We start from the raw sequence: 27,151 nt of genomic DNA, 5'->3' as shown, positions 1-27,151 counted from the left end.
GCAAAAGCTGATAGCAAAAGCAACTTGTTGAACGCAAGTCGAAGCTTTCGATCAGTTCACTTCCAGCAGCTGCAATTGACTTTGCTTTTTGCCACTATATAGTATCGTATTCGAGATCAAAATGTCGACGATTGTGAGGAAACTTATCAGCACTGCAAATGCTGCCAAGCCAGTGGCTCCCTACAAGTAAGGAAACAATTACCTGTGAAAGCTGATGGGCACACCTCCTATTTCATTGTGATTTACAATTATGTAGCCAGGCTGTGGTGGCCGATCGCACTGTGTATGTGTCCGGATGTCTGGGTCTGGACAAGGACACCATGAAGCTGGTTCCTGGAGGACCCACTGAGCAAGCGGAGAAGGCGCTGGAGAATATGGAGGCTGTTCTTAAGGCGGCCGATTCTGGAGTGGACAAAGTTGTCAAGAACACTGTGTTCTTGAAGGATCTCAACGATTTCGGGGCCGTCAATGAGGTCTACAAGCGGGGTGAGTACTAGGCATATGGTATATTATTTATAAGCGTCGTTTATAATGCAATACCTACTGTATACACCGGCCTTTTGATCGCAATCGCCTGATAAGGCAATCGGCATCGTTAGCGCCTTATCGCCCATTTATTGTTTGCTGTAAACACTTTATGACAGCTATACTATATTAGCAAAAACAACTATGTTTATGCTTTATGTGTTCTTATCTGCCGTTTCAGTGTTCAATAAGGATTTCCCGGCCCGCAGCTGTTTCCAGGTGGCCAAGCTGCCAATGGATGCTCTGGTGGAGATCGAGTGCATCGCCTTGACCGGATCCGTGGAGACGAAAACCGTGCAATAGCAACTAATGCGGAGTAAATTGTAAGAAAGTAGAGCCAAATGAATAAAAAGAAAAGCGTAGGAAAAGTGCTGGAAAACGTAGTGATTTCAATACTCTTGTCAAATGAAGCCATAAATGCCGAGCAACATTTGTTGCAACATGCAGCAGCCGAGCGGCGAGCAACAGCATGCAACATGCAACGTGCAACAGGCTACGCGGACAACACACTTTGCATTTAAACCTTATATAGCTTACAATTTAGCGTGCGGCAATTTATCTTTGTTGTTGCTGCGGCTGCTGTGCGCCTTTTGTATTATATTTCATCAAATGTTGCCGCATAAATCACTGGCAGCAACAGCAGCCACTGCAGCTCCAGCAACACTTGCAAGAGCAGCATGTTGCTAACGGTAGCCCGCTCAGACAAAGCGATTATTTCACATTCAAATTTAAAAGTTATTCATAATGCCGACTTTGAGCTGTTGTTGCTGTTGTAGGACATTACCCATACACTGCAAAAAATATAAAATATACTATATAAATTGGTTAAAAAACAATCGTAAGTAAGAAGCGTAAGTATTGGCCATCAAATAAAGTTTTGGTTATCAATGCAGTTATAGGTGTATCTTCCACTTCTGTTGCCACCCCTAATTGTTTTCAGTGTATGCTCCATATTGATGCGGCTGCCTTTCAGGCTCTTTTCGCCTTTTACGGACTCCGACTCCCGGACTCGTGTTTTGTCTAGCATTTGTTTTGATTTTTATTTAAATTTCAGTGAATTTGTCTGCACTCGGCTGCCTTTCGATGATTTATTGTCCTTGTTGCAGCGAGTGCCTGGTGTGAATATGAGTGGTTGCGATGAGGCACGATTATGCGGTGCTTATGTGGCTATATGGCCGCGACTATTGCCCCAACTACACCAGCCCAGCGAACCATTCATTTTGCAGCAACATTGTGCTGCATTTGCAGTCGCACCCGCACCCGCAGCGTGCAACATCCATGTTGATTTGACTGTGCCCCATAGTGTAATTAATTCGCGGCGCATCAGCCGAACAGACAGTCGTGCATAAATGGTAATAAATACGGCTGAGCTGACGACATCGGAGGAACACCTACGCAGAAGGGAACTTGAAGTGCGGCTAATTAATTTCGACGCACGACAAATGAAGCCGCAAAGGGCTCCTCGGTGAAAGTGCGCATAATTTACACGCACGGCTCAAAGGTTTATGCCCAAATTAAACTCGCAATTCTGTTGCACATTTTTGCCAATTTGCTTATCCGGCCAAGGGAGTACTAAAGGCATTGGGCATCGATGGGCAATTAAGAAAGCCACATGCGGTAGCCATCGCTGGATATCCGTTTACATATGTTTTTCGCCTGTTGCAAGTTGTCATAATTAAATTATTAACCGAATGCCGAGACCTTGTCGCTGGGTAATTAGTTCTTCAGCTGAGCTTTCACTCTCGCAGTCAGAGCGGGAATTTCCCAGATAAGATGTAAGGTAGACTTAAACACTTTTCTACCTGTATTCAATAAAATGCCTACTCTTTTAAAAATGCGTTTATTGATAAAATTGTGCGTTCATAGTCCAATGAAAGATTCTTAAATCTAAAAAACCACAAATCTTCTTAACTGTTTTTTTTTTTTATATTCAGACATACGGAAAATCCAACCAATCATTTTGTTTTTGGCACTTACATAGTTATAGTTAACTATTGTTATCTGTATTACAAAATTTATAAATGGGCTAACTGAATTTTAAAGTCCAGCGCCTACTGAAAATACAGCATACTTTAGGGCTTTCATTTTAAAATACTACCATTCACAGAGAGCAACACGAATTTTGCAACACTGTTAGCTAGTGATGGGAAAAATTAAGTTATATAAATTATGATGAAATTAAAAATAAGCATAAGACAATTTTAATATATTTGTAAGAGTAATGAACCTTATAAATATAAAATTAATAGACATACAATCTAAAATAAAATAACACAATTAAATTAATATAAATAAAGAAATCAATAATAATTGAAAATAATCCTTATGCTTCTGCTTGTAATGCAAGCATCGTAAAAAGTCAGTTTTATTTCCTTTTAAATATAATTTTTCTTTAATAAATTAATTAAAAACTAACTAAATTCTCCCCAAATTGCTTGCGATGCCAAGTCAGTTGCTTTCCTATTCATTTTGGTTTTGGAACTATCGACCAATGGAAAAGTACTATCGATAGCTATTACCATTCGCCTCGAAAAACAACAACAATTCTACTTCTGTCGCCCATCCCTATTAAAACCTACAATCAATATGAAATGCACGTAAACGTTTAAAACAGAAACAAATTAAGCTAAATAATAGTAGTGACTTTACTAATGCATTCGCACCGGTAAAATATAGTTTGTTAGAGTGCAAATTGTGCGAAACGCCGTGGAAAGCCGTTTCGAAAGGCCAGGTACAAAAACATACGCACACAAGCGTAGACCGTGAGACGGGCAGGCACCCACACGCACACACATATGTAACCCGTCTTTTCCATGACAAAGTGAAATAGAAGAATCGTTAAGAAAATAAAGAAAGCAACAAAGTGAAAATAGAAGCATTGGCTCGATAACGTCTACCAATTGAATGCACTTTCCCGGGACGTAGATTTATCGATCATCGGTCGGAAGTGCGTGCGAAAACAACGGTTCTTGTATTAATTGCACGTATATGTACATAACAATTATATTGTCGCCGTGTGAGTTTTTTTCACCGTTTCTTTCACGCAGAGAGATCGGATGGGCCAGCGAATCAATGTACATGCACATATATCCGATATCTGCGATATAGGCGGCGACAAAGGAAGTGACGGCGCAGTACGGCGGATTGGTATCCCGGGATATATCCGCAATTGCAAACTATTCGCGAATAAAACCAGCCGCTTCCCCAAATAGACATACACACACGGGCATATATATATGTATGTACACACGTCTGCTTGTGTACATCGCGCTTGACACCCTAACATTTGCGTGGAATGTTTGCACAAATATACGAAACCAAAATGCTCATCTCGGCACCACCCTACGCGGATTGTCGTGTAAACATGCTGGGAGATCTGCGATAGAACTAATCCATTCACCTCTACTTATCTTTCAGGATAACACAAGGATAACCCAGGATAACTGTGCTCTCTTTGTGTGAACCATTGATTGCCGCCGAGGAAAGCAGGTTCCGTCATCGGAAAAGTCGGAGAAGCACCTGCTCTTCTTGCAGCTCCCTGCTCCGGAGTCCGAACCGCCAATAAAGTGGAGGAGCAGTGCCGACGCTTGCAAAGCATGAATCTTCGGGGAAATCCTCCCAAGAAGGAGGGCAAAATGCGCATTCGGGCCTTTCCGGTAAGAACCCACAATGGAGCATCGTTGAAACCACGATAATCGTATTAAATTGCTAAGAGCGAACTGATATGAGATTATCTATTATCTGACAACCCCGAAACTAATACAAATTTAAACCATAAAATGTAAAAACATTTCCATTTCAAGCTTAAATCAAAGTAATCAATATTAAGAATGAATTTAATGGGGATAGCATGATATACTTTCCACAGCAATTTGTATAATCCCAGATTATGTCAAACTTCTTCAAAGTTTTACGTTGAAGTGTTTGAAAAGGTTGAGTTTTTATTTGCTTTACGTTATACAGTCCTAATTGCAATTTGCGAAGGAATTTAAAAAACCTGATATAATCATTTGGAAACCCACGTTACTCGCTTTGCAGTTTTATAACTCTGACACTAGATGAGAGTTGCACTGAAAAATCTGTCGATCACAGCGTGAACTGGCAAAATGTTTCGATAAGATAATGCCATTTGCGGGTATTAAGAGTTAGATAATTTTTATAAAACAATTAGCAGATTCACAGGTTAAGCGATTTCTCCCTACAAAATGTCAGGCGACAAGAAAAGCAAAAAACAAAAATCAAAAACAAATAAAAACATCAAAACACCAACCGGGGCCAGGGGAATTTTCAACACACATTTTAGTTTTTAAGTTACAACGAATTCAATCGTAGTTTTCGAGAAATTATTGTTGACCAACAACACACACGAAAAGACTGTGAACACCTGTATGTGGAGAGCAGGGTGAAGGGCGAGACCCGAATCGCGAGTAGAACTCTGGCCGGAGTACGGAGCACAGAGGAGGAGGAGGAGCAGCGGACCAGGAGTAGCAGAACCGCGCGGCGGATGTGACATTGAGGCCATCATCATTAAGTCGTCAAACCAAAAGCGGTCCCGCAAGGCACCGGCTTCAGCAGCGGGCTATTATTCAGCCCCTTGCTCTCTGGCACTCAGCGACGAAGAGAGAAGCCACTACCGGCACAGGACGAGTGAGCTGGACCAGCGTAGCAATCTCATGCAAGGCCGCGATCCCCGCCAACAGCAGCCGGAGCCACTGAACAACCTCAACGCCAACGGCCGCTACCACAATCGCATGGTGGCCGGCTCCAACAACTTCAATGGCGCAACTGTCGGTAATGTGGACTCTGCCGTGCCTTGCCGGATTGCAAGGCAAAGCGTTCTTGGACAGCAGCATCAGGCGCGAAGCATGAACATCAATGTGCCCAACGCCTCCTCAATGCTGCAACACCAGCAGTCCCAACATCGATTGTCCTCGCAGGGATTAGCTTCTGCCTCGCGGCGCAGTTATCACCTTGCCGCCAGCGGTGGCAGAGTTCGGGCTGATAACAGAACTAATACTAACTACCCGCTCACGCCAACGCCACTTTCTATGCCAGTTCCAGCTCCTGCTGCTCCAGCTGTCGTTAAAACTGAACCTAGTGCAAGCACCTCTGGGCCATCAACCTCCGCTGCAGCGAGCGCAGAAAGTACAGAAAAACGCTTTAAGGAAATAGCACGGAAGTACCCACTCTGGCTGCCGGAGTACAAGCGAAGGGCCTTCAATGTTAGCCAACCATCTGATAAAAACCAGGGATTTTAACTTTTAGTAGTGTTGCTAAAAAGCGAAATTCTTAAGAAGATCCCTATAATCTTTCATTACATTATGCATATTTATAAGTTTTAATCCCTGAAAAAATTAGTTCTTAACTATCCAAGCTGATAATCTTCTATTTCTCTTCCAGGCCTCCATGGACGAGAAGTACGTGGAGACCATTTGGGCCAGCTTAAAGAATGCCATCCAGGAGATACAGAAAAAGAACAACTCCGGACTGTCGTTTGAACAGCTCTACCGGAATGCGTACAACATGGTGCTGCACAAGCACGGCAATAGACTGTATTACGGTCTGAGGGAGGTCGTCTCAGAGCACCTGGAGCACAAGGTGCGGGCGGACGTGCTGGAGGCTCTGCACAGCAATTTCCTACCCAAGTTAAACCAGGCCTGGACAGACCACCAGACATCTATGGTGATGATCCGCGACATACTCATGTACATGGATAGAGTTTATGTGCAGCAGCGCGAGGTGGACAATGTGTACAATTTGGGATTAATTTTGTTCAGGGATCAGGTAGGAATATCTTTATTGCATATATTTCGTTGGAAATATATTTTTATCGCCGTTTCCATTACCAGGTGGTTCGCTATTCTGAGATTCAAAAGGCCCTGCGAGAGAAGTTGCTGGGCATGGTGATGGAGGAACGTCATGGCGAAGCCATTAACCATCTGGCTATCAAGAATGCTTGCAGTATGCTGATCACCCTGGGAATTAACTCGCGCACTGTCTACGAAGAGGACTTTGAAAAGCCCTTCCTTGCGCAATCGGCGGCGTTTTACAAATTCGAGTCGCAGAACTTTCTTGCCGAGAACAACGCTGGCGTTTACATCAAGAAAGTGGAGGCGCGCATCACGGAGGAATCTTCCCGGGCAGCGCTGTATCTCGATAAGGATACGGAGCCCCGCATTGTGCGCGTGGTCGAAGAAGAGTTGATCAAAAAGCACATGCGACCCATTGTTGAAATGGAGAACTCGGGCGTGGTGTACATGATCAAGAACTCAAAGACCGAGGATCTGGCCTGCACATATAAGCTTTTCTCGCGCCTGAAGGAGGAGGGCCTCAAGGTGATAGCGGACACAATGTCGGCATATCTGCGAGAGCAAGGACGCATGCTGGTTAAGGAAGAAGAAAACGGCAACACGAATCCCATAACATTCGTGCAGAACTTGCTGGATCTCAAGGACCGCTTCGACCAGTTTCTGGTGCACTCGTTCGCCAACGATCGCATATTCAAAAACGTCATCTCATCCGATTTTGAACATTTCTTGAACCTAAATAACAAATCCCCGGAGTATCTATCGCTATTCATCGATGACAAACTGAAAAAGGGTGGCAAGGGAGTGAGTTGAATTTATAATGTGCTTTCTGAAGTGTATTAATCCTGTCTATTACTTTTCCACAGATGAGCGAACAGGAAATTGAGTCCATCTTGGATAAGACAATGGTCCTCTTCCGTTTCCTATTGGAGAAAGATGTCTTTGAGCGCTATTACAAGACGCATTTAGCCAAGAGATTGCTGCTGAACAAATCAGTCTCTGATGATTTCGAGAAGAATATGATATCAAAACTAAAGGTAAATTAAGTTGTTAAATTGGTATCTTCGCATAATTATTCATCGCTTTTAACTCTATTATTGCAGACTGAATGCGGCTGTCAATTCACCTCGAAGTTAGAGGGAATGTTTAAAGATATGTCAGTCTCCAATACGATCATGGATGAGTTTAAGAACTTTGTAAATAATAACAATTTATCCCTTGGCGGTGTGGAGCTAACGGTACGCATACTAACCACTGGTTTTTGGCCCACACAGGTAAGTTGGAAAAGTTTCATAAGTATGTGAATAGGTTTAATTATCCTCAATTTACCTAATAGACAGCAACTCCGAACTGCAATATACCCGCCGCTCCGCGTGAAGCCTTTGACATTTTCAAGAACTTCTATCTAAATAAGCACTCAGGACGTCAGTTGACGTTACAGCCACAAATGGGTGAGCTACTTATATGATATTCTTGTTTAAGCAACTGTATTTATACCTACCCCTTCGATTAGGAACCGCCTATATCAACGCTGTGTTTTATGGCCGCAAGGCAGTTGAAAGTGAAAAGGATAAAGATGCACCCAGCTCCAGTTCAAGCGGCTGTGCGGTGCCCACCACCACACGCAAGCACATATTGCAAGTGTCTACCTACCAGGTATGCTAAAATATCTTTTAGTTTGTTCCTCTCATTGATCTAAATCAAATATTTAATATTTCAAAACTAGATGTGCGTGCTACTGCTGTTTAATAACCGCGACGTGCTCACCTACGATGACATACACCAGGAGACGGACATACCGGAACGGGAGCTCGTCCGAGCACTACAATCGTTGTCCATGGGCAAACCCGCTCAGCGTTTGCTAGTACGGAATTCTAAAACGAAAACTAAGGACATTGAGCCCACGGATGAGTTTTACGTAAACGACGCCTTCAACTCCAAGTTCCACAGGTTAGATATAATTTTCAGTGAGATGGAACGACGCCTGGTAATAATATCGAAACTATTTTAGGGTGAAGATACAAACGGTAGCCGCCAAGGGAGAATCAGAGCCAGAGCGTAAGGAGACGCGCGGAAAGGTCGACGAGGATCGTAAGCACGAGATCGAAGCGGCTATTGTGCGCATAATGAAGGCCCGCAAGCGTCTGGCTGTAAGTATACGTTTGCTATCTTGGATTGGATTGTGATTTAACTATGATTCCTGTTTTAATTTTCCTAGCACAACTTGCTAGTATCAGATGTGACGTCGCAGCTGAAGTCGCGCTTCTTGCCCTCGCCCGTGTTTATCAAAAAGCGCATTGAGGGCCTCATCGAGCGCGAGTATCTGCAACGATCGCCGGAAGATCGCAAAGTGTACAACTACTTGGCCTAAGCGGCCGACTAAAAGTAGCAGAAGCGTCTTGAGCAGGATCCGGATCACACTCATCTTCAAATCGCCAGGGCTGGCACTCTAACAAAAAAAAAAAAACCATCTGCAGCTCGGACAGAATGGCCTGAGCATACGAGCGGCATTGATATGGCGGATACTGACCACGACTATAGATGACCGCCAGCCAATAACCCGAATACATAAATATATCAATTAGTGCGCGCCCCGAATCGTGAAATTTCGTTTCGCAATCCATTTTGTAAGCCTGACATTCAAAATTCAACAGTTAAAAATGCTTTTGGATAAGGCACCACCATAATTATTATCCCTCTAATATATTTCTTGATATTCTCTAATTACTGTTTATGGTCATTTCTTTGCGCATAACAAGTGTATAGCAGTAAGCCCAAACAACCACACACACCTGCACCACCACCACCCCATTCAGAGGCACAACCACACCACATCCACCCACAAGAATCGTACGCAAAGCAAGATAAGAGAAATAATAATGCATAATGCAGCCCCTAATTGTAAGCAGCTGAGTAAAAGGTAAAGAAGCAACAACAGAAATGTAAGCAAAAAATATTAATAACTATAAATATAGCTAAAGTAATAAATTTATAAATGAATTATGAATTTTAGAGAGCGTTTGATGTACATTTATACGTGTCTGTCCCGATCCAAATCCAAATAAATGCCCCAGCTTCATCATTCATCCCACGTTTTGAGATGAGATTCCTCTATCTTCATTTTTTGTATACACCCCAAGCATGTGTTGAACGAGAAGTGATTATGATAATCTGTACGAAAGTTGTTTTATCTATTAGTTGATATGTGGAATCAATTCCAGGCATACACATGTATGTAGGCAACACTTCTGTAATGGATTTGAGTTAAGTAGGACACATTGAATTGATTTTGAAAAACAGTTTAACGCCGAACCGAAAGCAAGAAAACGGAAGCAAACGCGATCTAAACACTGTAAATAAATTTTGTTCTTACATAAAAGAGAAATCGATATAAATAAAACGTATAATGAGCGTTAACACAGTTGTTGTCTATCTTTTAAAAGGATTTTAAAATATTTTCAATGAAATGCTTTTATTCGCCTGTACAATAAAACGAACTTGGTAACAATTTAAATCAGCAAAAATATATTGTTTTCAATTGGTGCCCAACATATTGTGCTAAAACTTGGGATGGGCAAGACTGAATTGTATTTGAAATGGTCATCCTCTGATTCATTCCAAATTTTTTAGTTCCTAATCTTTAAATTCGTTATTTTTGCAGCTGGGTTTGTAACACTTTTCCCAGATATTATTGTGTAACCGCATTGAACGATCATATCGGAGTTATCAATGCGGCCAAACAAACTTATCCCTTGGCAAATACGCAGCGGATGAGTTAACAATTATACGAAATTGGCAGAACCGAAACCGCAACTTGGGCAAACAGCGATGACTTGCGCATATTGTGTAAGATACATATGTATATCGTGAGCCCGGCCAAAAATTCAGACTGCTAAGTTCTTGGGTAAACACGGAGCGATCCAATTCGATTCGCGACGCACTGATAAGCGCTGAGAGTCCGTCGAGTTCCCCGACTGGCGAGAGAGCCGCTCTTGGTGGTTGGCGTGGAGCGAGTGGTGGAGCGCTCAGTTCGCTTTAGTTGGCGATCGCGAACGGAGCCCAGACGTAACGCGCGGAATTCGGATCGGGGCAAGAAATAAAAAAAAAAAACAAGAACAACATGCTGAAACCGTATACTTAATACGCGTGTGTGTGGCTCAAAAACAAGAAAAATATAAATAAACAAAACTACATTGCTACGTCAGAAGACTGCAAACAAAAGATATGAACGCAGCGCGCTGAGCTGCTTGACGTCGCCGCCAAGGTTCGAATCAGATATATTCTCGTTGTTTTTCCTTTTTTTTTTATTTTTCTTCCGCCCATTTTTGTGTTGTTTTTAATAAGTTTACAACTTTACAACTGTTTTTTTGTGATTTTTGCACTTTCGTGAGTGCACTTGCGCCAAGTGATTTGTGATTTGCGATTTGCGATTTGCGTGCAGTTGAAGGCGAGGAGAACTGCATTCGATCTTTCCGATCAGCAGTGCCTTGAGATTGCCGCTTTCGAAGTGAACGTTCCGATGTGGAAACCTTAGGCTCGTACTCATGTCTAATTACACAAGCTATTCCCTGGCAGACTAAATCAGCTCTAAATCGGCTCTAAGTAAGAGGAACGTGGTAATTACATTTCGAATTGATATCATGGCCAGTCGCCAAGCCGGTTTCGTCCTAGACGCCAAGTCCATGGGTCTGAATCCGTCGAGACCTGCATCGCCACCGCCGCCACCATCATCATCTGCCAGTCAAAAGTGTCGGCAAGTGCAGCCAACCGAAACGAGTGCCTCGCGTCCACATCATGAATCGACGCTGGAAGCCTCATCCCATCATCAGTGCACTGCCAGCACCGAGGCGATGACCACCGATCATTACCGCTGTCTGATCCAGAAGCTGCGGGATGCCAACGGCGATGCTGGCAATATGAGCTTCGAGCTGAACAGCATATTTCTGAAGCGGCTGGACGAGATTGACTGCCTAGATGAGCGCGAGGGTGATGACACGGTGAGATTTGTTGTAAATCAAGGAGGCTATCTATTGAAACTAGTTCTTAAGACGGTTTATCAGCAATAATTCTCGAAAAATCAATCTTCAGATAAATGATTTCATAAGAACCATTATCATACTCTTGTAGCACACCTGCCAGTTGCGTCTGGTCACTTTCCAGGAGTGGGTGGATTTCCTGCTTCACGTGAACAGCGTGATCCTGGGCAACGTGTCGGACTTGGAGAAGGAGGCGTACAGCAAGATCGTTTCCTGCTGTCAGTCTGTCCAAGTGCGACAGCAGCATACCCTCGAGGAGAATCGTAGGCTGCGGGAGGACATCTGTGCGATCATAGAACGCGTGCAGACTTCTCCACACTGCAATAACTTTGACTTCAACGGCATCTCCCTAGAGACACTGACCGTTAACCAATTGCGGGGCGTGGGAAAGGATCACGCCCACGCGGAATGCGAGAGCGAGAAGGTAGGCCATAGATCCTTGAAGGGGAGAGGCGGCGGTGATTCCAAGCTCAAGTGTGACCCGAAGTCCCACAAGAGCGAGAAATCTAAATGATTGTCTCGCTAACTAAATACGTACATTTTGTGCTGCTTTTAATAAAATTTGATATTATGTTCAGCGATATTTAAAGCTTGGCTTTGACTAGAGTTTCACTTTGTTCGCAGATGAGCGAGAGCATGAGGTCCTTAGTCGGCGAGATAGCCGCCAAGCATGACGAGATCGGCGAACTAAAGTCGCAGATCAATGCCTTGGACGAGGTGGTACACACGGCCAGGCAGAAGCTACTTTTGAAGGATCAGTGCATAGCACAGCTCAATCAACAGGTGAGATATCCTTTTGTGGCATTACTCAACCAGAAATCTGCATATGTGTATCGTGTGCTTATGTAATTCATTCTATTTGTTGGTTTAAAAAAAAAACATCATCATCGTCGTCAGGTGACGTTACTCATTATTGAGCTTAGTTTAATTATAGATTCAGTGGAATACTTTTCTTATCGCTTAATCGGCTGTTTCAACGTACAATCAAATACTCAATCGAGTATCTTTTTAGTGAAATGCCGAACTTCTTGGTAAAATTTTCAGTGTATTCAAACTAATAGCACATCGAAACTTTCTAACTAGCTTTTTTTTTACATTTCGAAAACCGTGAAAACAGCTGCAAGAGATCACCCGGTGCATTGAGTCCAGGGATCAGGCCAGCATGGAGGAGTCGCCCAACGATACACTGACCGCGGACGCGATTACAAGCGATATGCTCGAGGATCTCTCGATCCACGACATCCAGGAGAGCGAAATGCTGCGACTGCTGAACACGGAGCTCAATGATCTGCTCGATCTGCACGACAAACAGGAGTTCCAGACCATAGAGAGTTGGCGAAAACGTTTGTCCTGCTTCATCGGAAAACTGGTGAGGGATTCTACTGAGCTTTAGCATATCCTTTTCGATTAAACCTTCTTTCCTTATCAAAGGCATCCGAGCGTGAGGACACTGTGAAAAAACTGGAGAGCATTCGTAGTAATCTGAAAATCCTCCAGTCGGACCTTGATCATTCCTGCCTGAACTCAATTGATTCCGAATCAAGGCCCTGTAATCAGGACGCGGATGCTCAGATGCTGGAAGCTCTACGTAGACGCCTGCTCAGCCTTAGCCAAGTCAATCGAGAACTGCACGGAAAGTACCAGCGCCTGGACACCGAGTCGAAAAGTGGGTATATATGATCATCAATACTTTCGCTATAACCATTTCCCTTTGCAAAAAGTCAAAATTTCAGAGCTGGAGGCGAGGCTTGAATCGGAAATCGGCGTTTATCAAAGAAATAACGATGTTCTAAGGGAGATCGCCGAACTCCTCTGCTCGTTGGTGAGTTCTTCATTATTCTGCAGGATTGCAGGAAATGCATATTAAAAATATATGCACGATTTCAGGGTTCCAAGGAGTTCTCCTACAACGAAATCTACGACGAATCCTCGAAAGAAAATCCATTTTGCACGACCATTGCGCAAATGTTCGCACAGACATTCGAGCAGGAGAAAAATCAAGTGACAATTGTGAGTATCTGACGGCTTTGATTGCATCGCAAATAACCAATAACCGATTCCAATAACCCCGGTTGTCATATCAAATGCAGGAATGCGATACGAAAACACCTTCCCAAACAAGGAAGCCAACCAAAGCCACCAAAATCCCGGGAGCCACGGCAAAAACAAACAAACAACAACCAACAACTAAACCATCAAACAAGCCAACGACAACTAAAACTATACCAACGAAAAAGACAACTACAACGTTTAGGACCTCCAAGTAACTATGTCACTTGTTGGGCCTCCTAAACAGTTAGTCTAATCTAAGCCACGTTAAGTAGTTTGTATAGTTTAGCTTAAAGTTTGTCGTTCTTAAGTTATTTATCATCGCGATAGTTCGCCACGAAAACTCAACTTTATATGGCTAGAATCTATATCTATCTATATATGGTTAAACAGAAACTAGAATCACAGATTGCTGAAATGAATAGTTTTAATATGATTATTCTTAACTAGTTTTAAATAAAGTTTCTTTCATATCCCAACCTAATTATGAGCTTGAAATACATTTCATTTCCGATTTCCGTTTCAGCACATAGAACTTTCTTCTTATGTGGTAAACGACATTCGCCTTCACATATATACTCAGTACAGTATATACTCGGTGAATCTTGGCTGGATTGGCAAAAGAACTACTCTGTTGCCATTCGAGTCCCCGATTTATTTACCCATATATGTATATATATTTGGCCCAGACACAAAAGAAAGGGATCCACTTCACTCCTCCCGCCGGGCAAATGTCTACATACGACAAATACAAATCGTTCGCCAATGTGTTTATTGTGGAAACTCGGCTGTATGTTCAACTGCAATTGCCCCCGAGGGGGAGCACCTTCTGCCCTCCAGCCAGTGAATCCAGCGAATCGGAAATAGGTTTCGTGTTATTTATTTACCCACAATCGACACGCGATTCCGGCGAGCAGTGATATGCATATTGATGAGTGCCGCCGGGATTGGGACTTCACTGACTAGGACTGCTCGTGATCCTCGTGACTGCAAGGACCACGAACCCTAACATCGATCTCGATCTGTGCCCTAAGTAGCTCATAGTTCCGAACCAACTTAAATTGAGCTCAGTGCACATACAAATATTTAGTAACTTCCTAAATAAATGTTTATTTAGATGACTGATGACTGACTGGCTGTGAACTATAAACAAAGTCGCTCCTCACGCCATCATCTCTTTGGCGAAACTGTCGGGCGCAAAATCAAACACAACTCGGCAGGAAGCCCCAGCAGCGGAGCAGTTCGCTTCAGAATCCTGTCATCCGTCGGCGGATTTGGCCGTTTAGTCGCGTGAAGCGAATCAAGGAACGTGCCAGGAATAACGCGCCAAATCCTCGCCAGCCACTTTACGAGCCGTAATTAGTCGCGATTTGAATATCTTTTGTCTTTGAAAAACGAAAGGAAAATCGAGCAATTAGCCCGGAAATTGTGAGGTGCAAAACGCGCGGAGAAAGTTGGCCAAAAGTGCAAATTGTTTTCGAGTGCTTTGGCAAAAGAAGGGTGCGAAGTGCAGTGAAGAAAGTTGAAAGTTGGTGGTGCGAACCGTAAATGTGCAAATGGAGCCGATGGAAAAAGCGAATTGCTGGGCACAGCTAATGGGTTTAATGACAGACAAGGAATCATAAGAATTCATTGCCCCCGTCCCAATCGATTTTCACATTTTCCTTGAGCTTTGAGCTTAGCTATCAATTTCGTACTACTAAACACCCGCCCCACCCACTGCAATATAATATGCCTTTAAAAGTGTTTTAAGTGCGCCGAGCCACGCTTCCGAACCACTTCCCTCCCCTCCACATTCATAAATATCCATATATCCATCTATCGTATCCAAGAAATAGTATAGTATTCGCTGCCACCCGCTGCAACTAACTTTATTTTCAAATCGTGTCAAACAGTCGGGCCGCGCAAATAATAATATCTATAAAACTGGGGGAAGTCAGCCCCCTCCCCCTTCCCCCCACACTCATCAACAAACTTGTGTGTTGCCAAAGTGCCAAAGAAGCGAAACTTTGAAACCGGAAACCCGAAACCCTGCCACTTCCTACGTTTCGAATTGGTTTTATTTTCGTGACAAACTTTTAATAGCAATATTATTGAAATGAAATGAAACGGTAATGAAGCCGAAATTCGTCTGGGTGATATATTTGCAAGATATATTTGTGAGCCCGGCGGCACGAAGGCTCCATTCCCAGGCATTCGACACCGAAAACGATTTGAACACAAAGATACATCCGCGTATCTGCAATCGACAATTGACAACTGACAGGTGATTTCGTGCGCGGATTTGCAGGCAATTAGTTACCGATTTCCGAGTGGCCATGGTAAGCCTCGAGTGCAGCGGTACCAACCAGTGCGCCACAACTCAATTTGCATTTGTAGAACACAGGCAACAGCTCCACCGATTGCCCCCACCGCCAGCAGTTGGAGCACACGCTGCTCCACTGCCAGACCGAGTCGGATCTGCTGCAGGCCACCCGGGATAATTACCTCAGCATCATCGATGAGTTCAAAAGGGATCTCGAGGAGCTGACCGAACAGGTGGAGCAGCAGCAGCAGCAGCTGCAGCAGAGCTCACTAGCCACCCAATCCTGCCCAGAACCCGAGCTCCACTACGTCGCTCCGTCACGGATCAACTGTGAACTGGAGATACAAGTTGGAACCACTAAAGCACACATTTCCCAAATTGCTCTTAATCGTTTCTCTGATTTCTCGCCCACTATTTTCCCCACCAGAACGAAACCCTTTCCTGCCAAGTCAAGGGACTGCAGGAAAATCTAAAGGATCGAGATAACCAGATTAGCCAGCTGCAGACCATGATCAATAGCTACTCCGATTTCAGCGAGAACAATCGGCTCAAAGAAGAGATGCATGTCCTCAAACAGAAGAATTGTGAGTGAAAACTTTTGATTTCTTATTGAAAACCTAGAATACATATATATATTTATATTATCAGGTGATCTATCCCGCCAACTGCGGGAACTCCCTTCCCTGCTGAAAACCCAAGAAGATCAAAGCGTGGAGCTCTGCACGAAGTACGAAAGCCTGATGGCCAGCTTCGAGGATCAGTGCCAGGAGCTCAAGGGCGCCAAGAGGAAAGCGCAGAGCCTGCAAACGCGACTGGATCAGGTGGAGCAGCTGCAGGATGAGCTGAGAACAGAGGTGGTAACCGACTATTGTCGCCATTGGGCACAAATAAAACTGAGCGATTATGAATTTCAGCGCAAAATCCTGCGAGAGGAGGTGATCGCTTTGAAGGAGAAGGAGGCTGTGTCCGCGGGACGCGATCGGGCACTTCAAGAGCAACAAAAGAGTGCCCAGTTGGAGATGGAGAAGATGCGCGATCTTGTTCGGAAAATGCAGGGCCATCTGCAGCTGGATGACATCCGGCATCGCGAAAGTATCCAGCGGATGAACGAGACAACTGAGTCTCTGCGGGAGGAGTTGCGCATCATTTCGGAAAATTGCCAGCAAATGCAGGTCCGCCTAAAGTAGGTAATTTTCCAGGATAGAGTGCTTCCATATAAAAGCAGCTGCCATGTTCTCTCTTCCCGCCAGCCAACAGACCGAAGTTAACCAGCAGCAGGAGCAGATTATCGACTCCTTTCGAAAATGGAAGGATGCCCAGGTTAGAGCCGATGAGGCGATGCGTCATTGCGCCAAGCGGGCCGAGGAGCACATCCACATGCTGTTGGAAGAAAACCGGACGTTGGCCGAGGATTATCGCAATCTATTCCGAGACTACAAGCTCTTAGAGACGGAGATAAAGAGAGTTAAGCAGGCGGTCAACTGCGCGTCCAGTTCCGCGATAAATTGTCCACCTCCGACTAGTGGCGGTCTGGCCAATCCCGAGGCGGGAAACGATGTGAGTTGGAAATATACAGATCTTTCACACTTTTTATATGACAAAATGCCAGCCAAACCTTCTATAAACCATGTAAAACTTGAACTCTTTCTTCATTTTCAAAAAGCCTGTTCCAAATTTTGGCGAATTGGATAACCATTGGACTTCTCAAACGGGCAGCTGGAATTAAAATAACATTTTCTAACTTGTCTAACCTATCGGTGACTTCCGCAGATGGCCAGGCGTTTGCAGAACTTAACCAGCACCTCCCAGCGGATTTTTAACCAGAATCAGACTATAAGCGATCAGTACTGCAACCTATTGATCTCAGGAAGTCCAGCTGGAATTGGGCAACCGGTGGCCCAATCCATATTGCGGCGTACTCGATCGTCAGAGGGTCAGTCGTAGGAGTCGCCAGGATGTGCATGCCCCTCCTCCCTCCATTTAAAATCGTTCTCACCCAAAATCTCTATGCCATCAACACTTTGGAGGCGCGTAACTTGTAAATTATCTTTGTAAATTGTGGTAGAAAATAAAAACTAAGTGCTTGTGTAATCTTGGTAATAATGATCACTGATACGATACGAACAAGGATACAGATGCTAATAGCTTCTGTGGACGCAGCGGAGTTATTTGCTTTCATCCTGTTGGATAAGTTTGGTTCTTTCGCTGATTGCTATCAGAGCCATTTTGATTTGGGCCCTTTTCTTGACGCTTTCTTCGCGCAGGACATCGGATTGCTTGGTCAAGATCTTGACGCGGGTGTCACAGAAGCGTTCTGCCTCCGGAATGCTCATATCGAGGAACACGTTCTTGCCCACATCGACCAGAATGCTGTCCATTTTCCGGACGCGAGCCTGCATAAATACGTTGCTGCCGATGTTGACTTGCGTCTTGTAGCCATCTGGTAGGTGGGTATCGAAGGTCTGGAGGGTGTTCTTCAGCTGTACGTACTCCATGATCTCCTCGTTGAACTGCCCGATGCCTTTCTCTAGCTGTCTGAGATCCTCTTTCAGCACATCGTTGATGAACTCCTCAATTTGGGTGATGCGCGCCTGGTTTGCATCCTGCCTGTAAGTGGGTCTTACACTTGCTTCATTTAATTGTATTTTTATACACTTACTCGGCTTGTCTGTGAGCTTCTGTGTTGCGTTTTGGATTTACTTGCATTGTTTCGTCATAAAAAAGTAATTCAAATTTATTGGGATATCTGGTTTGTTTACTTCTTGCTTCTTCTTCTTCTCTCCGGAATAGCGGCAAGTAGATGTTATCGATAGACAGCAGTAGTTTCAATTTAGCTATATTCAAGCTAAATGTTAAGACCAATAAAGAGCTCATAATTTAATCAAATAAAAAAATACGAAATATATATAATAATTAATTAATTAACTTAAATAAATAAGCGCTTTTTTCACAATAATACACATCAAAAGCCACAAATTTTCGAATTTAGTTTTCATTATTCTACTGGTGAGTTTTAGCACATTTTTTAGTCACATGAGTTGGCACGCCCGCAATACGTTTTCGCGCTAATTTAACTAAACAAATTGTCGAAATGTCGCTTAAAAAGGCTCTCGACGATTGCATGATTGATTTCGATCGCTGTGTGCTGGTCACCGATCTCCTGGAGGAGTACAAGCTGTCCTACAAGGAGGTGAACGATGCGCTGGAGGCATACATCAAAGAGCAGGAACCTGCCACAAAATTCGAGAAGAGATTTCTAGTCCATGGCAAGCGTAAAACGCAAGGATCCGATTCCGGCGAAGATCTGTACTCTGTGGTGCTGGAGAGCAGGGTGCAGGATTGGCTGGCCAAAGTCCAGGATGCGGAGTCCCAGCTGTATAGTGTGAAAATAGCCGGTGGCACCAAAGCGCCGGCTACGATTTTCAAACCCATGCAGCATCTGGAGGTGAAGTTGGCCAAAGTGGAGCAGCGTCCTGGAGCGGGAAAGGTAGTGGCCAGTGCAAATGGGACGACCCACAACAATGGAGTCAAATCTGAACCCACTAAATCGGAGTCATCGAAGTCTGTGGCTAAGTTGGAGCCTTCAAAATCTGCACTTAAATCAGTGCCCGCAAAGTCGGACGCGGAAAAGCCAGCGGGCAGCAAGGGCAAGTCCTCTCCGGAGGATAAGAAGACCTCGCCCAAGGAACAGGCCTCTAAAGCCAAGCCTGCAGCAGCCAAAAAGGGTAGCATTAATAGCTTCTTCACAGCGGCGGCCAGCAAGCCAAAGGATGTCAAAGCCACGCCCAGCAAATCGACGTCCGGCACCATGGACAACTTCTTTAAGAAGCAACCGGCAGGCGCCAAGAAGTCGCCACCGGAATCCGAAGATAAATCCAAAAAAGATGCTGTCAATTCAAACAAAAAGGAAGCCTCGAAGAAGAAATCTCCCAGTCCCACCAAGAAGCCCTCAAAGGCAAACACCTCCATGCAGCTGTTCGACGAGGAGAGCGCCGAATCCTCCGACGAGGAGGAAAAGCTGGACATGCTGCGGCGGAAGGTGATCGAGTCGGACAACGACTCCGATCAGGAAAAGGCCTCGTCCTCCAAGCGGCGACGAATCAGCGACTCTGAGGACGAGGAGCAGCCGCCCAAGAAGTCCGCCGATGAAGAGTCCGCCGCAGTGGACGAGAAAATGGATACGGAACCGGCCAATGAAACGTATCTGGATGATGATGGCTTCGTTATCACGCAGCGAAAACCGACGAAAGCTCAGTCCGCCATGAAAAAGATTTCCCCAAAGGCTGCAGCTCCCGTCAACAAAAAGAAGTCACCACCTTCAGCCGCCAAAGCTGGAAAGGATGCGCCAAAAACCAAACAAGCCGGCATTATGAACTTTTTTTCCAAGAAGTAAATGAAAGCATGGAGATGTTACTAAAGTAAGGGTAATGGTTAGGCATGGAAACAGATAATGTTTTTAATAAATTTATGATTATTTATGATTATTGAAAATAATATATATTTTATAATGGGTTCACTGAAAAATAGCCATCAGCCCGTATTAAAACAGTTTTCATTTGTTGTTAAAAAGAATTTATTGCATTTGTTTATAGCTGCTAGAAGTTGTTTGAGTATCTTGTTTGTAATTTGTATTTATTTATTTATATAGATTCGCGTGTCTGATTGTGTGTGTGTGTGTGTGTGTGTGGGCGTGTCGGTGTGAATTTTGCCTGGCCTATGCTTTATCAGTGCGTGTTTTTGTTTTTGGTTTTGGTTTTGTATTTGTATTTGTTTTCGTTTTCGATTCGAGATCGAAACTCGTTATCTCCGCTAACGTTACCGTATTTCAAAACACTTTAAAAAATTAAGGCGAGGTTTGAAAAAACACTTGTTTGTTCATATAATTCGAATATTCGTTAATTTAAATTGTTCATTTGTTGTCTTGTTGGTTTTTCGTTTTTCACTTTTGGTTTTTGGTTTTTTATTCTTGGTTTTTGCTTTTCTGTTTCTGCAGTGATTGCGTTTGATTCCTATCTGATTTTTAAGCATTAAAAGCTTACAGTCAGGCTGCCCGATGGCAAGCAAATACATATGTATGTAAGTGATTGAGTAAGGGGTTTTTCACTGTGGTGGATAAAACAATTTGTCGTGTTCGTGGCAAACAATCGAGATCAGTGGCTACGCTTAGGTAGAAGCTTCTCAGAAGCTAAATTAATGCTTACACTTAGATTTGCCTCGGCCTATTATCTACCGATTAGGTATTCCATTTAGGCAGTGGTCACTGTACAGCTCAACGAGATCCAAAGTTTCGAATGTTGGGCAATTAACTAAATTTTGAAGAGCGCGCAAATCGATGAGAGTACAGTGAACCATCGCTAAGTTTGGCCCTTGTAGCTATGTATGTTAATTCATAAATATTGCTCGCAATGCAAAATGAAAAAGTCATTTGCTATTTAATCAATCAGTTGATCAGTAATTAATCATTTCCTAGGTGTGATATGAACATAATGTGTGCATGATATGACTCTCTACTAATATGATCGTTTTGATTTCTCTCGCACGCTATTTGCCTTGACTTAATTACCTAAATGAATGTAACATTCGTTTCGTACAATTTAATATCTCAGCACCATTTTTTTGAATAATAGCACAAAGTATATATGCAATTATGTTTTGTATGGGTCAACAATAGAATTTTCCTAGAATCTGTGTGGGTGTTTTCTTTTCTTTTCGCTACTGAGTAAAATATATTATCTAAGTTTATTTAACTTTGCTCGCTTCATTTTGTTTGGGGCTCTCATCTAAACTTGCGTATCTACGACACTGCCATAGGACTCTTCAGCAAATTTGGGCGCAATATAATCCTCGTAGTAGTTGATGAAAATATCCTTGAACTCGTCGGCTATGAACTCCAAAGCATTTAGCATTTGCATCAGCTCCCGATCGTTGCACTTGTAGTTGCTCAGCGCCATCACATCCCAGAAGTAGGAGAAGTACTTCACGTACTCGATCGACTGACCGCCGTACTGGGCCATCACGCTGGGCAGCACGGATCGCAGGATGGAGCCCAGTTTGTTGAACTCCCAGTCGTCCAGGACTGTGGCCCCCTCTTTTGGTTGGCGCAGTTGTTAGAGGTAGGAGGAGCAGACAGAGAAAGAGAGAGATCAAAAGAGATAGTTTACCAGGATCCAGGAGAAGAGGACTAGCAGAAAATATATGGGGTATATGATTTCGAAATCTCATTAAATTAAGTTTCATTAAAAAACTAATATAATCATTTCAAGAACCAGTTTTTCTTTTAAATATATAACTATTTCAAAGCTTATCTTAGTGGTAGAAAACTTTCTGAACTGGATAAGTTCTTAGATTATCCGGATAATCTGAATAAATTTAATGAAATTGTAGATTAAGAAGCGGAAAAGGTGCGCAACCAAGAGGGAAACGTGAGCTGGTGATGATCAGAAATCATATATAAATGCCAAAGCTCTCCATTTCCGAGCACTTACCGCGGTGCACCATGAGGCACTGCTCCAGAAGCAGCCTGGCCAGAGCCACCTTGCACTCGTGCAGATCCATCAGTTGGTTCTCGGCGCGCTCGATGGCCGCGTACAGTTTGCACCTCTCCTCGATAAGTTCGCAATCGATGAGCGACGTGGTGAAGGCCCAGAACCACTCCAGTTTCTGGTACTCGCCGCAATGCGGACACATGATCAGGTCGGCGCCATTGAACTCCGGCTGGGTGTACTCCTCGGACAGCCACCAACGCAGACTTGGAGCATGGGGCAGGGCGTTGGGTGTGAAGATCTCCATACAGTTTGGGTTATCACAACGGTAGCGATGAAACTTATGCTAGAGGAAAAATATTTAAAGCATCAACAAAGATAAATCAGAACATGCAAGCCATTAATAAAATAATGGTTTCCCAACTTACGAACTGATCATCCGAGTGCGTTAACTGGCAGGCGTTGCAGTGGCACCTGATACCGCTCTCCAGGAGCTGTTTGGTGCGCTCCTCCCGGGGCAATTGCTGAAAGTTACCTCCGGCGAAGCAGTTGTAGATGCCGGAGCCCGCCGGCAGATCCAAAAGGGCCAACGCGGTCACCTTGCGGCCGGAGAACTTGGCGCAGATCGTGGAGGAACAACTGTGGCGGCACAAGTTCAGGGTATCCGGGTAGACGGAGTACGACACGACAGCCACCTCGCCGGCCAGCAGATGGAGATAGCCCTCCTGCAGGCGCATGGGGGCGGCCCATAGCTGGAATTCGTTGAGTGGCGAGAAGACGTGCGGATCAGCGGGCAGGACGAAGGATCGGCAGGCAGTGAGCGATCTGTGGCGCAGCTGGCCAATGTGACGCATGAGTAGAGCGGCACACAGCAGCTCCCATTCGGCACTCGACATCCGAGAGGCCGTAGGCAGACTCTTCTCCAGCTGGTCGAAAAACGTAGTGCACTTGCTCAGGTAAATGGACAGGATGTGGGCGGCCAGGGCCAATGCGATCACCGTGTCCGTGGGTCTCTCCTCCTTCAAGCGCTCCAATCGCAGCACGGCACTGTAGGCGATATCCTGTCGCTCCTGCAATCCCCCATTGATGGCCGACCAAAGCTTGCTGAGCGTCGGTTTTTTTCGGCAATGGCCCAAGAGTTCTGGCAGTCCAGTGATCAGCATCCTGAAGGCCAGCTGCAGGAGTCGCGGCATTCCGAAAACCTCGCCAAAGGACTCGAACAGCTCGATCTGGTGGCCAAAGCACTCCACCGCATGGATCGCCGCATGCTTGAAGCGGCACTGACGGGAACAATAGACCACTAAGCGGTTGGAGCAGTAAATGCAGGGAAAGGGTATGAATTGAGTGATCCCACAGTAGTCGCACACCCGGCAATTGCCACTCGGCACCATGGCCACCGCTTCCGATTCGAAGATGAGCGCGTTCTTGGCCACCGCCCTGGTTGTGTGCAGCGACGAGGAGTTATCCAACCAGGCTCTATAAAACATATACAACCTATTAGGCATTATCCACATGGAACATTCGAACTCACATTTCAAAGGCTTTCGAATCGTTGGTATCCAGATCATCGCCCGTCTGTACGGCCATCTCGAAGCGCTCCACCTTGAGCACCTCGCACTGGTGCCAGAGCTCATGGGTCCTCGCTTCGAACACCTGGTTCAGTTCAATGTGCAGGAGCTCGTGCAGATGCTCCTCGCAGAGCGCAAAGTTACGCAGTTTTAAGGCACAGGCGGCTTGGCGCAGCTTAATCAATGGCAAGTACTCCTCCGGATAGCCCAGATCCAGGGCGCACAGGCAGTCGTCGTAGGATTCCTATCGAGATTATAATATATATCTTTACAACATGTATTACTGGAATACATGAATCGCTTACCGCATATAGACCGCAATCAAAGAGGACCAGGGAGCGATTGGCGTGGGCCAGGGCGGCTGCTAGCGTGTTCCGGGCGGGGGCCAGGAATATGGCCTCCGTGAAGAGATCGCTGGCCTTGAGCGGATGCCGCTCCTTGCGGTACGAATCGTTACCAGCCTCCCGCAGACGACGAGACTCCTCCTCCGACTTGAAGTGGCCCGTTTGGTGGCGCAGATGTTGAAACCATTTGAGTACGTGTGGCCTGTGCGGTTGGCAAAAGGGTGGCATGGTTAATTATTCACGGCAAATGTCAAAACGAAGTGACCCAAATACCGAGTTCGACAGCAAACAATGCTTCTTAACCTAAACGTACGAATGCATGCAACCGACTATACTGGGCCGTTTTTACAAAGTGGTAAAAAGTGCTAGCAACAAATGAAGGGGCATATGAACCATATGAAATGGCATAAATGTGACTTTCAAATTGTACATTTTTCTAAACCTATATAACGATTTTAGATAAATAAATTAAATATAATTTTAAGATATATTTTTAAAAAATCGGGTCATTCAATCTAAAATGAAGCCCAATGTGCATGGGTGCAAAATCACCTCCCACAAATTATATTAATTTCATGGGGTAATTATGGATTTGCATAATTGCTTGGCGTAACCAACATTATTAGGCCACTGGTTGAAAAAGCACCACGCGTTTTTAATTTGCTTTGCATATTGTTCGAGGGTGACATGCGAAACTAAAAAAATGAATGTAATATTAAATACCTAAAAAAAGATTTATATTAAACATTTATATGTATGAAAAAGTAAGCTTTTTGTCTGGTTCTTTTAAATTTCAAGTTCTTACCAACATGTAATGTACTCTCAAGCAAACGCAATTTTGGTTTAGAAACAAATAAAAAAAAAAATAATGGATACCCTCAACTATCAGATACCCGTTACCCAGCTGGACAGACGGACGGACATGTCTGGATCGTCATGGCTAGTGAATCTGATCATGAACATGAATACTGAAAAGAGCCAGAAACGAATCATTGTCCTGTTACATACTTTTCCCCTAATGCAATATACCCTATTTCTTTACAAATAATGGGTATAATCACTGTACAATGTGAATATGCTATTTGTTTTTAAACTTTCTCCCTATTTTAGGATATTAGATAACCACTAAGGTTGCTTTTTTGAAATAACACTATCGACATCATTAACGTTTTGACAAATCTTGTTAGTTAGTGGAAGCGATTAAGTTTGGGTTTGTGCTTTTATGGACTAGTGGCCACATCGTTATGTTCACCTAAAATCCAGCACCGGCTCCTTGGTCGTAGTTGGGGACGAAATACCCAGTCCGCCCACCGCCCCAATCAGGTCGTCATCCTCCTCGCCGTTTTCCGGACGCGAAAGTGGCGCCGCCGAGGTGCTGGCCTCCAGATCTCCATCCTCCAGATTGCGGCTCAGTTTCTGGCGTTGCACAGGCGTTATGAGCAGGAGCAGCTGCAGCTCGTCCTTGTGCAGCAGCTCATCGGCGTTCAGGTGCTTGAGCTGCTGGCCAATCAGCTCGCTTAGGGTCACAGCTGGCGGAGCGGAGGCAGTAGCTGCCGCGAAGGTGGCACCGGAACCGGAAACGGCAGCCGACGAGGCGGTGGAGACGGGAGCGGTGGCTGTGGTGGTGTTGGTGGTGGCTGCTTTGTTGTTCCCACGCGCAGAGGATGTGGAGGAGGCCATCACTTGGTGGCTGCTTGGTGCTTGTGGCTCGCTTTTTTCTGGTCTCGCGCACTCCTTCCGTTCAGTTGGCCATGGCCATCTATCTGGTCACTGCCGCGGCGGCAGTCCGGGCGAATTATCGGCTATCAATTCGAGTGCACAACGCCCCGACATCATTGACTAATAACGCTAGCTAAACTTTCACGAACTCCCGCACGTTGTGGACTTCATATTGATTTTTTAAAACATCGCCACTCGTGCCAGCGATGTGCGAGTCGTAACGGACCTATCGCTTAGGGATGGCACTTGCCAGTTACCGTTATTCTTGGGGGTGGTATTTCAAGAATATTCCATCCCATATTATGCATTCGCCAAAGCCAATGAATCAAGAAAGTTGTGAACTATGTACTTGAAATAATGAAATAAATCGTATCTTATCATATACCCTGCGCAAAATATTGTTACTATATTGTTACTTTTAAATCTTTAGGATCTTCTCTTATGATCCTTATTCTTATCAGTTTTAAAAAACGTAGCTTAAAATATATATTTATAATTTTCGTATGCCTTTAGAATTAGAAAAACGAGTTTGTAGCTTTTGAACTTCGTTATTTTATTAACATTTCAAATAAACCACCCACAATGCTTTCCTGTATTTGTAAAGCCAGGGCTACTTTTAAAATACCAACATCTAATTGTTTTCAGCTATCTGGCAACCCCAAGATAAGCGCAAGTTTCAAAAATTCTGGCGAGTGTTTTTCCCATCCACATTCTTATCTTCCGTCTGGATAAACCTTCTCTTAAAAGCAAACTGATCCCGTTGGTTTTCTTACCGCACGTTACCATCATTGAACGGTCCGTGTGCTATATTCACACTTGACATATCATACCTCCTGATAAGAATGGGCATCTTTCTTCCCCTTTTCGTTTGAGATTGCACGCAGAAAAAATGTTGGCACAACATTTAAAATGCTATATTTCAGTAAAAAAATATAGCAACTTATAGATCAGATATTCTGTTGAGATATAAATGAATTTTATGTGTGAAAATTATAATTATTGATACTAATAATTTATTAATTTATAGTTCATCAAGCATTATATCAAAAGTTTATTTGAAGATGTTATTACTTAAATTTGATTTAAATTTGTTTATTTTATATTAAGAATATTTACATGTATATAATATTTGTCATTATTATATTAATCCGCTTTAAAAATATAATATTTTATAATAATATTACGTTTCATTTAATGTAGGTTCTTGTTAGGATTGGTAATGTTTATCCTTGTTAGAAAATACATATATTTTTTGCCTTTTACGAGACAATGTTCTAGACATTATTTTTTTGAGTGTTTTGTTTCTGCTTTACTTT

At 44.0% G+C, this 27,151-nt stretch overlaps 6 protein-coding genes across 16 annotated transcripts; 4 read left to right on the top strand and 2 right to left on the bottom strand.

Moving 5' to 3' along the window:
* LOC6732408 (rutC family protein UK114) lies at positions 1 to 904 on the top strand. The gene is made up of 3 exons (XM_002079493.4): positions 1 to 186; positions 257 to 486; positions 707 to 904. Exons 1-3 carry the CDS (start codon positions 122 to 124, stop codon positions 826 to 828), a joined length of 417 nt encoding a protein of 138 aa, XP_002079529.1. The 5' UTR covers positions 1 to 121; the 3' UTR covers positions 829 to 904.
* Positions 905 to 3,070: 2,166 nt separating this feature from the next.
* Positions 3,071 to 9,753, top strand: LOC6732407 (cullin-3-A). 3 transcript variants are annotated; one of them, XM_016178236.3, is made up of 11 exons: positions 3,071 to 3,256; positions 3,943 to 4,181; positions 5,926 to 6,309; positions 6,375 to 7,136; positions 7,199 to 7,369; positions 7,436 to 7,606; positions 7,669 to 7,783; positions 7,846 to 7,988; positions 8,059 to 8,282; positions 8,344 to 8,482; positions 8,551 to 9,753. In XM_016178236.3, exons 2-11 carry the CDS (start codon positions 4,122 to 4,124, stop codon positions 8,701 to 8,703), a joined length of 2,322 nt encoding a protein of 773 aa, XP_016025074.1. In that variant the 5' UTR covers positions 3,071 to 3,256; positions 3,943 to 4,121; the 3' UTR covers positions 8,704 to 9,753. The 3 variants fall into 3 exon arrangements, 2 of the variants coding, with proteins under 2 accessions (XP_016025074.1, XP_016025073.1); XR_006541496.1 differs by lacking the exons at positions 3,071 to 3,256; positions 3,943 to 4,181 and adding an exon at positions 4,777 to 5,747 and having other exon boundaries at positions 8,551 to 9,274; positions 9,346 to 9,753; XM_016178235.3 differs by lacking the exons at positions 3,071 to 3,256; positions 3,943 to 4,181 and adding an exon at positions 4,777 to 5,747.
* A 616-nt stretch (positions 9,754 to 10,369) lies between these two features.
* LOC6732406 (NF-kappa-B essential modulator) lies at positions 10,370 to 17,813 on the top strand. 8 transcript variants are annotated; one of them, XM_016178240.3, is made up of 13 exons: positions 10,371 to 10,948; positions 11,004 to 11,329; positions 11,460 to 11,792; positions 11,993 to 12,151; positions 12,486 to 12,737; positions 12,800 to 13,034; positions 13,090 to 13,190; positions 13,256 to 13,378; positions 16,150 to 16,306; positions 16,371 to 16,576; positions 16,637 to 16,905; positions 16,973 to 17,279; positions 17,493 to 17,813. In XM_016178240.3, exons 2-13 carry the CDS (start codon positions 11,015 to 11,017, stop codon positions 17,664 to 17,666), a joined length of 2,631 nt encoding a protein of 876 aa, XP_016025068.1. In that variant the 5' UTR covers positions 10,371 to 10,948; positions 11,004 to 11,014; the 3' UTR covers positions 17,667 to 17,813. The 8 variants fall into 8 exon arrangements, with proteins under 8 accessions (XP_016025065.1, XP_016025070.1, XP_016025071.1 ...); XM_016178237.3 differs by having other exon boundaries at positions 10,370 to 11,329; positions 17,386 to 17,498; XM_016178241.2 differs by having other exon boundaries at positions 10,371 to 11,329.
* Positions 17,803 to 18,541, bottom strand: LOC27206835 (protein UXT). The gene is made up of 2 exons (XM_016182625.3): positions 18,382 to 18,541; positions 17,803 to 18,329 (listed from the first exon to the last, which is right to left on the bottom strand). Exons 1-2 carry the CDS (start codon positions 18,426 to 18,428, stop codon positions 17,888 to 17,890), a joined length of 489 nt encoding a protein of 162 aa, XP_016025064.1. The 5' UTR covers positions 18,429 to 18,541; the 3' UTR covers positions 17,803 to 17,887.
* Positions 18,542 to 18,748: 207 nt separating this feature from the next.
* Positions 18,749 to 20,213, top strand: LOC6732405 (DNA polymerase delta subunit 3). The gene has a single exon (XM_002079490.4). The coding sequence runs from the start codon at positions 18,814 to 18,816 to the stop codon at positions 20,113 to 20,115; it is 1,302 nt and encodes a 433-aa protein (XP_002079526.1). The 5' UTR covers positions 18,749 to 18,813; the 3' UTR covers positions 20,116 to 20,213.
* Positions 20,214 to 20,277: 64 nt separating this feature from the next.
* LOC6732404 lies at positions 20,278 to 26,088 on the bottom strand. 2 transcript variants are annotated; one of them, XM_002079489.4, is made up of 6 exons: positions 25,369 to 26,087; positions 24,078 to 24,318; positions 23,736 to 24,016; positions 22,633 to 23,680; positions 22,208 to 22,550; positions 20,278 to 21,810 (listed from the first exon to the last, which is right to left on the bottom strand). In XM_002079489.4, the coding sequence occupies exons 1-6, from the start codon at positions 25,794 to 25,796 to the stop codon at positions 21,503 to 21,505; spliced, it is 2,649 nt and encodes an 882-aa protein (XP_002079525.1). In that variant the 5' UTR covers positions 25,797 to 26,087; the 3' UTR covers positions 20,278 to 21,502. The 2 variants fall into 2 exon arrangements, with proteins under 2 accessions (XP_002079525.1, XP_016025063.1); XM_016180176.3 differs by having other exon boundaries at positions 21,668 to 22,149; positions 25,369 to 26,088.
* Positions 26,089 to 27,151: the final 1,063 nt, after the last annotated feature.

The sequence above is a fragment of the Drosophila simulans genome, chromosome 2L (assembly GCF_016746395.2).
Source record: "Drosophila simulans strain w501 chromosome 2L, Prin_Dsim_3.1, whole genome shotgun sequence".
Classification (NCBI taxonomy): domain Eukaryota; kingdom Metazoa; phylum Arthropoda; class Insecta; order Diptera; family Drosophilidae; genus Drosophila; species Drosophila simulans.
Note: the sequence above shows the minus strand (reverse complement) of the source record. Positions and strands in the feature narration are given on the sequence as shown.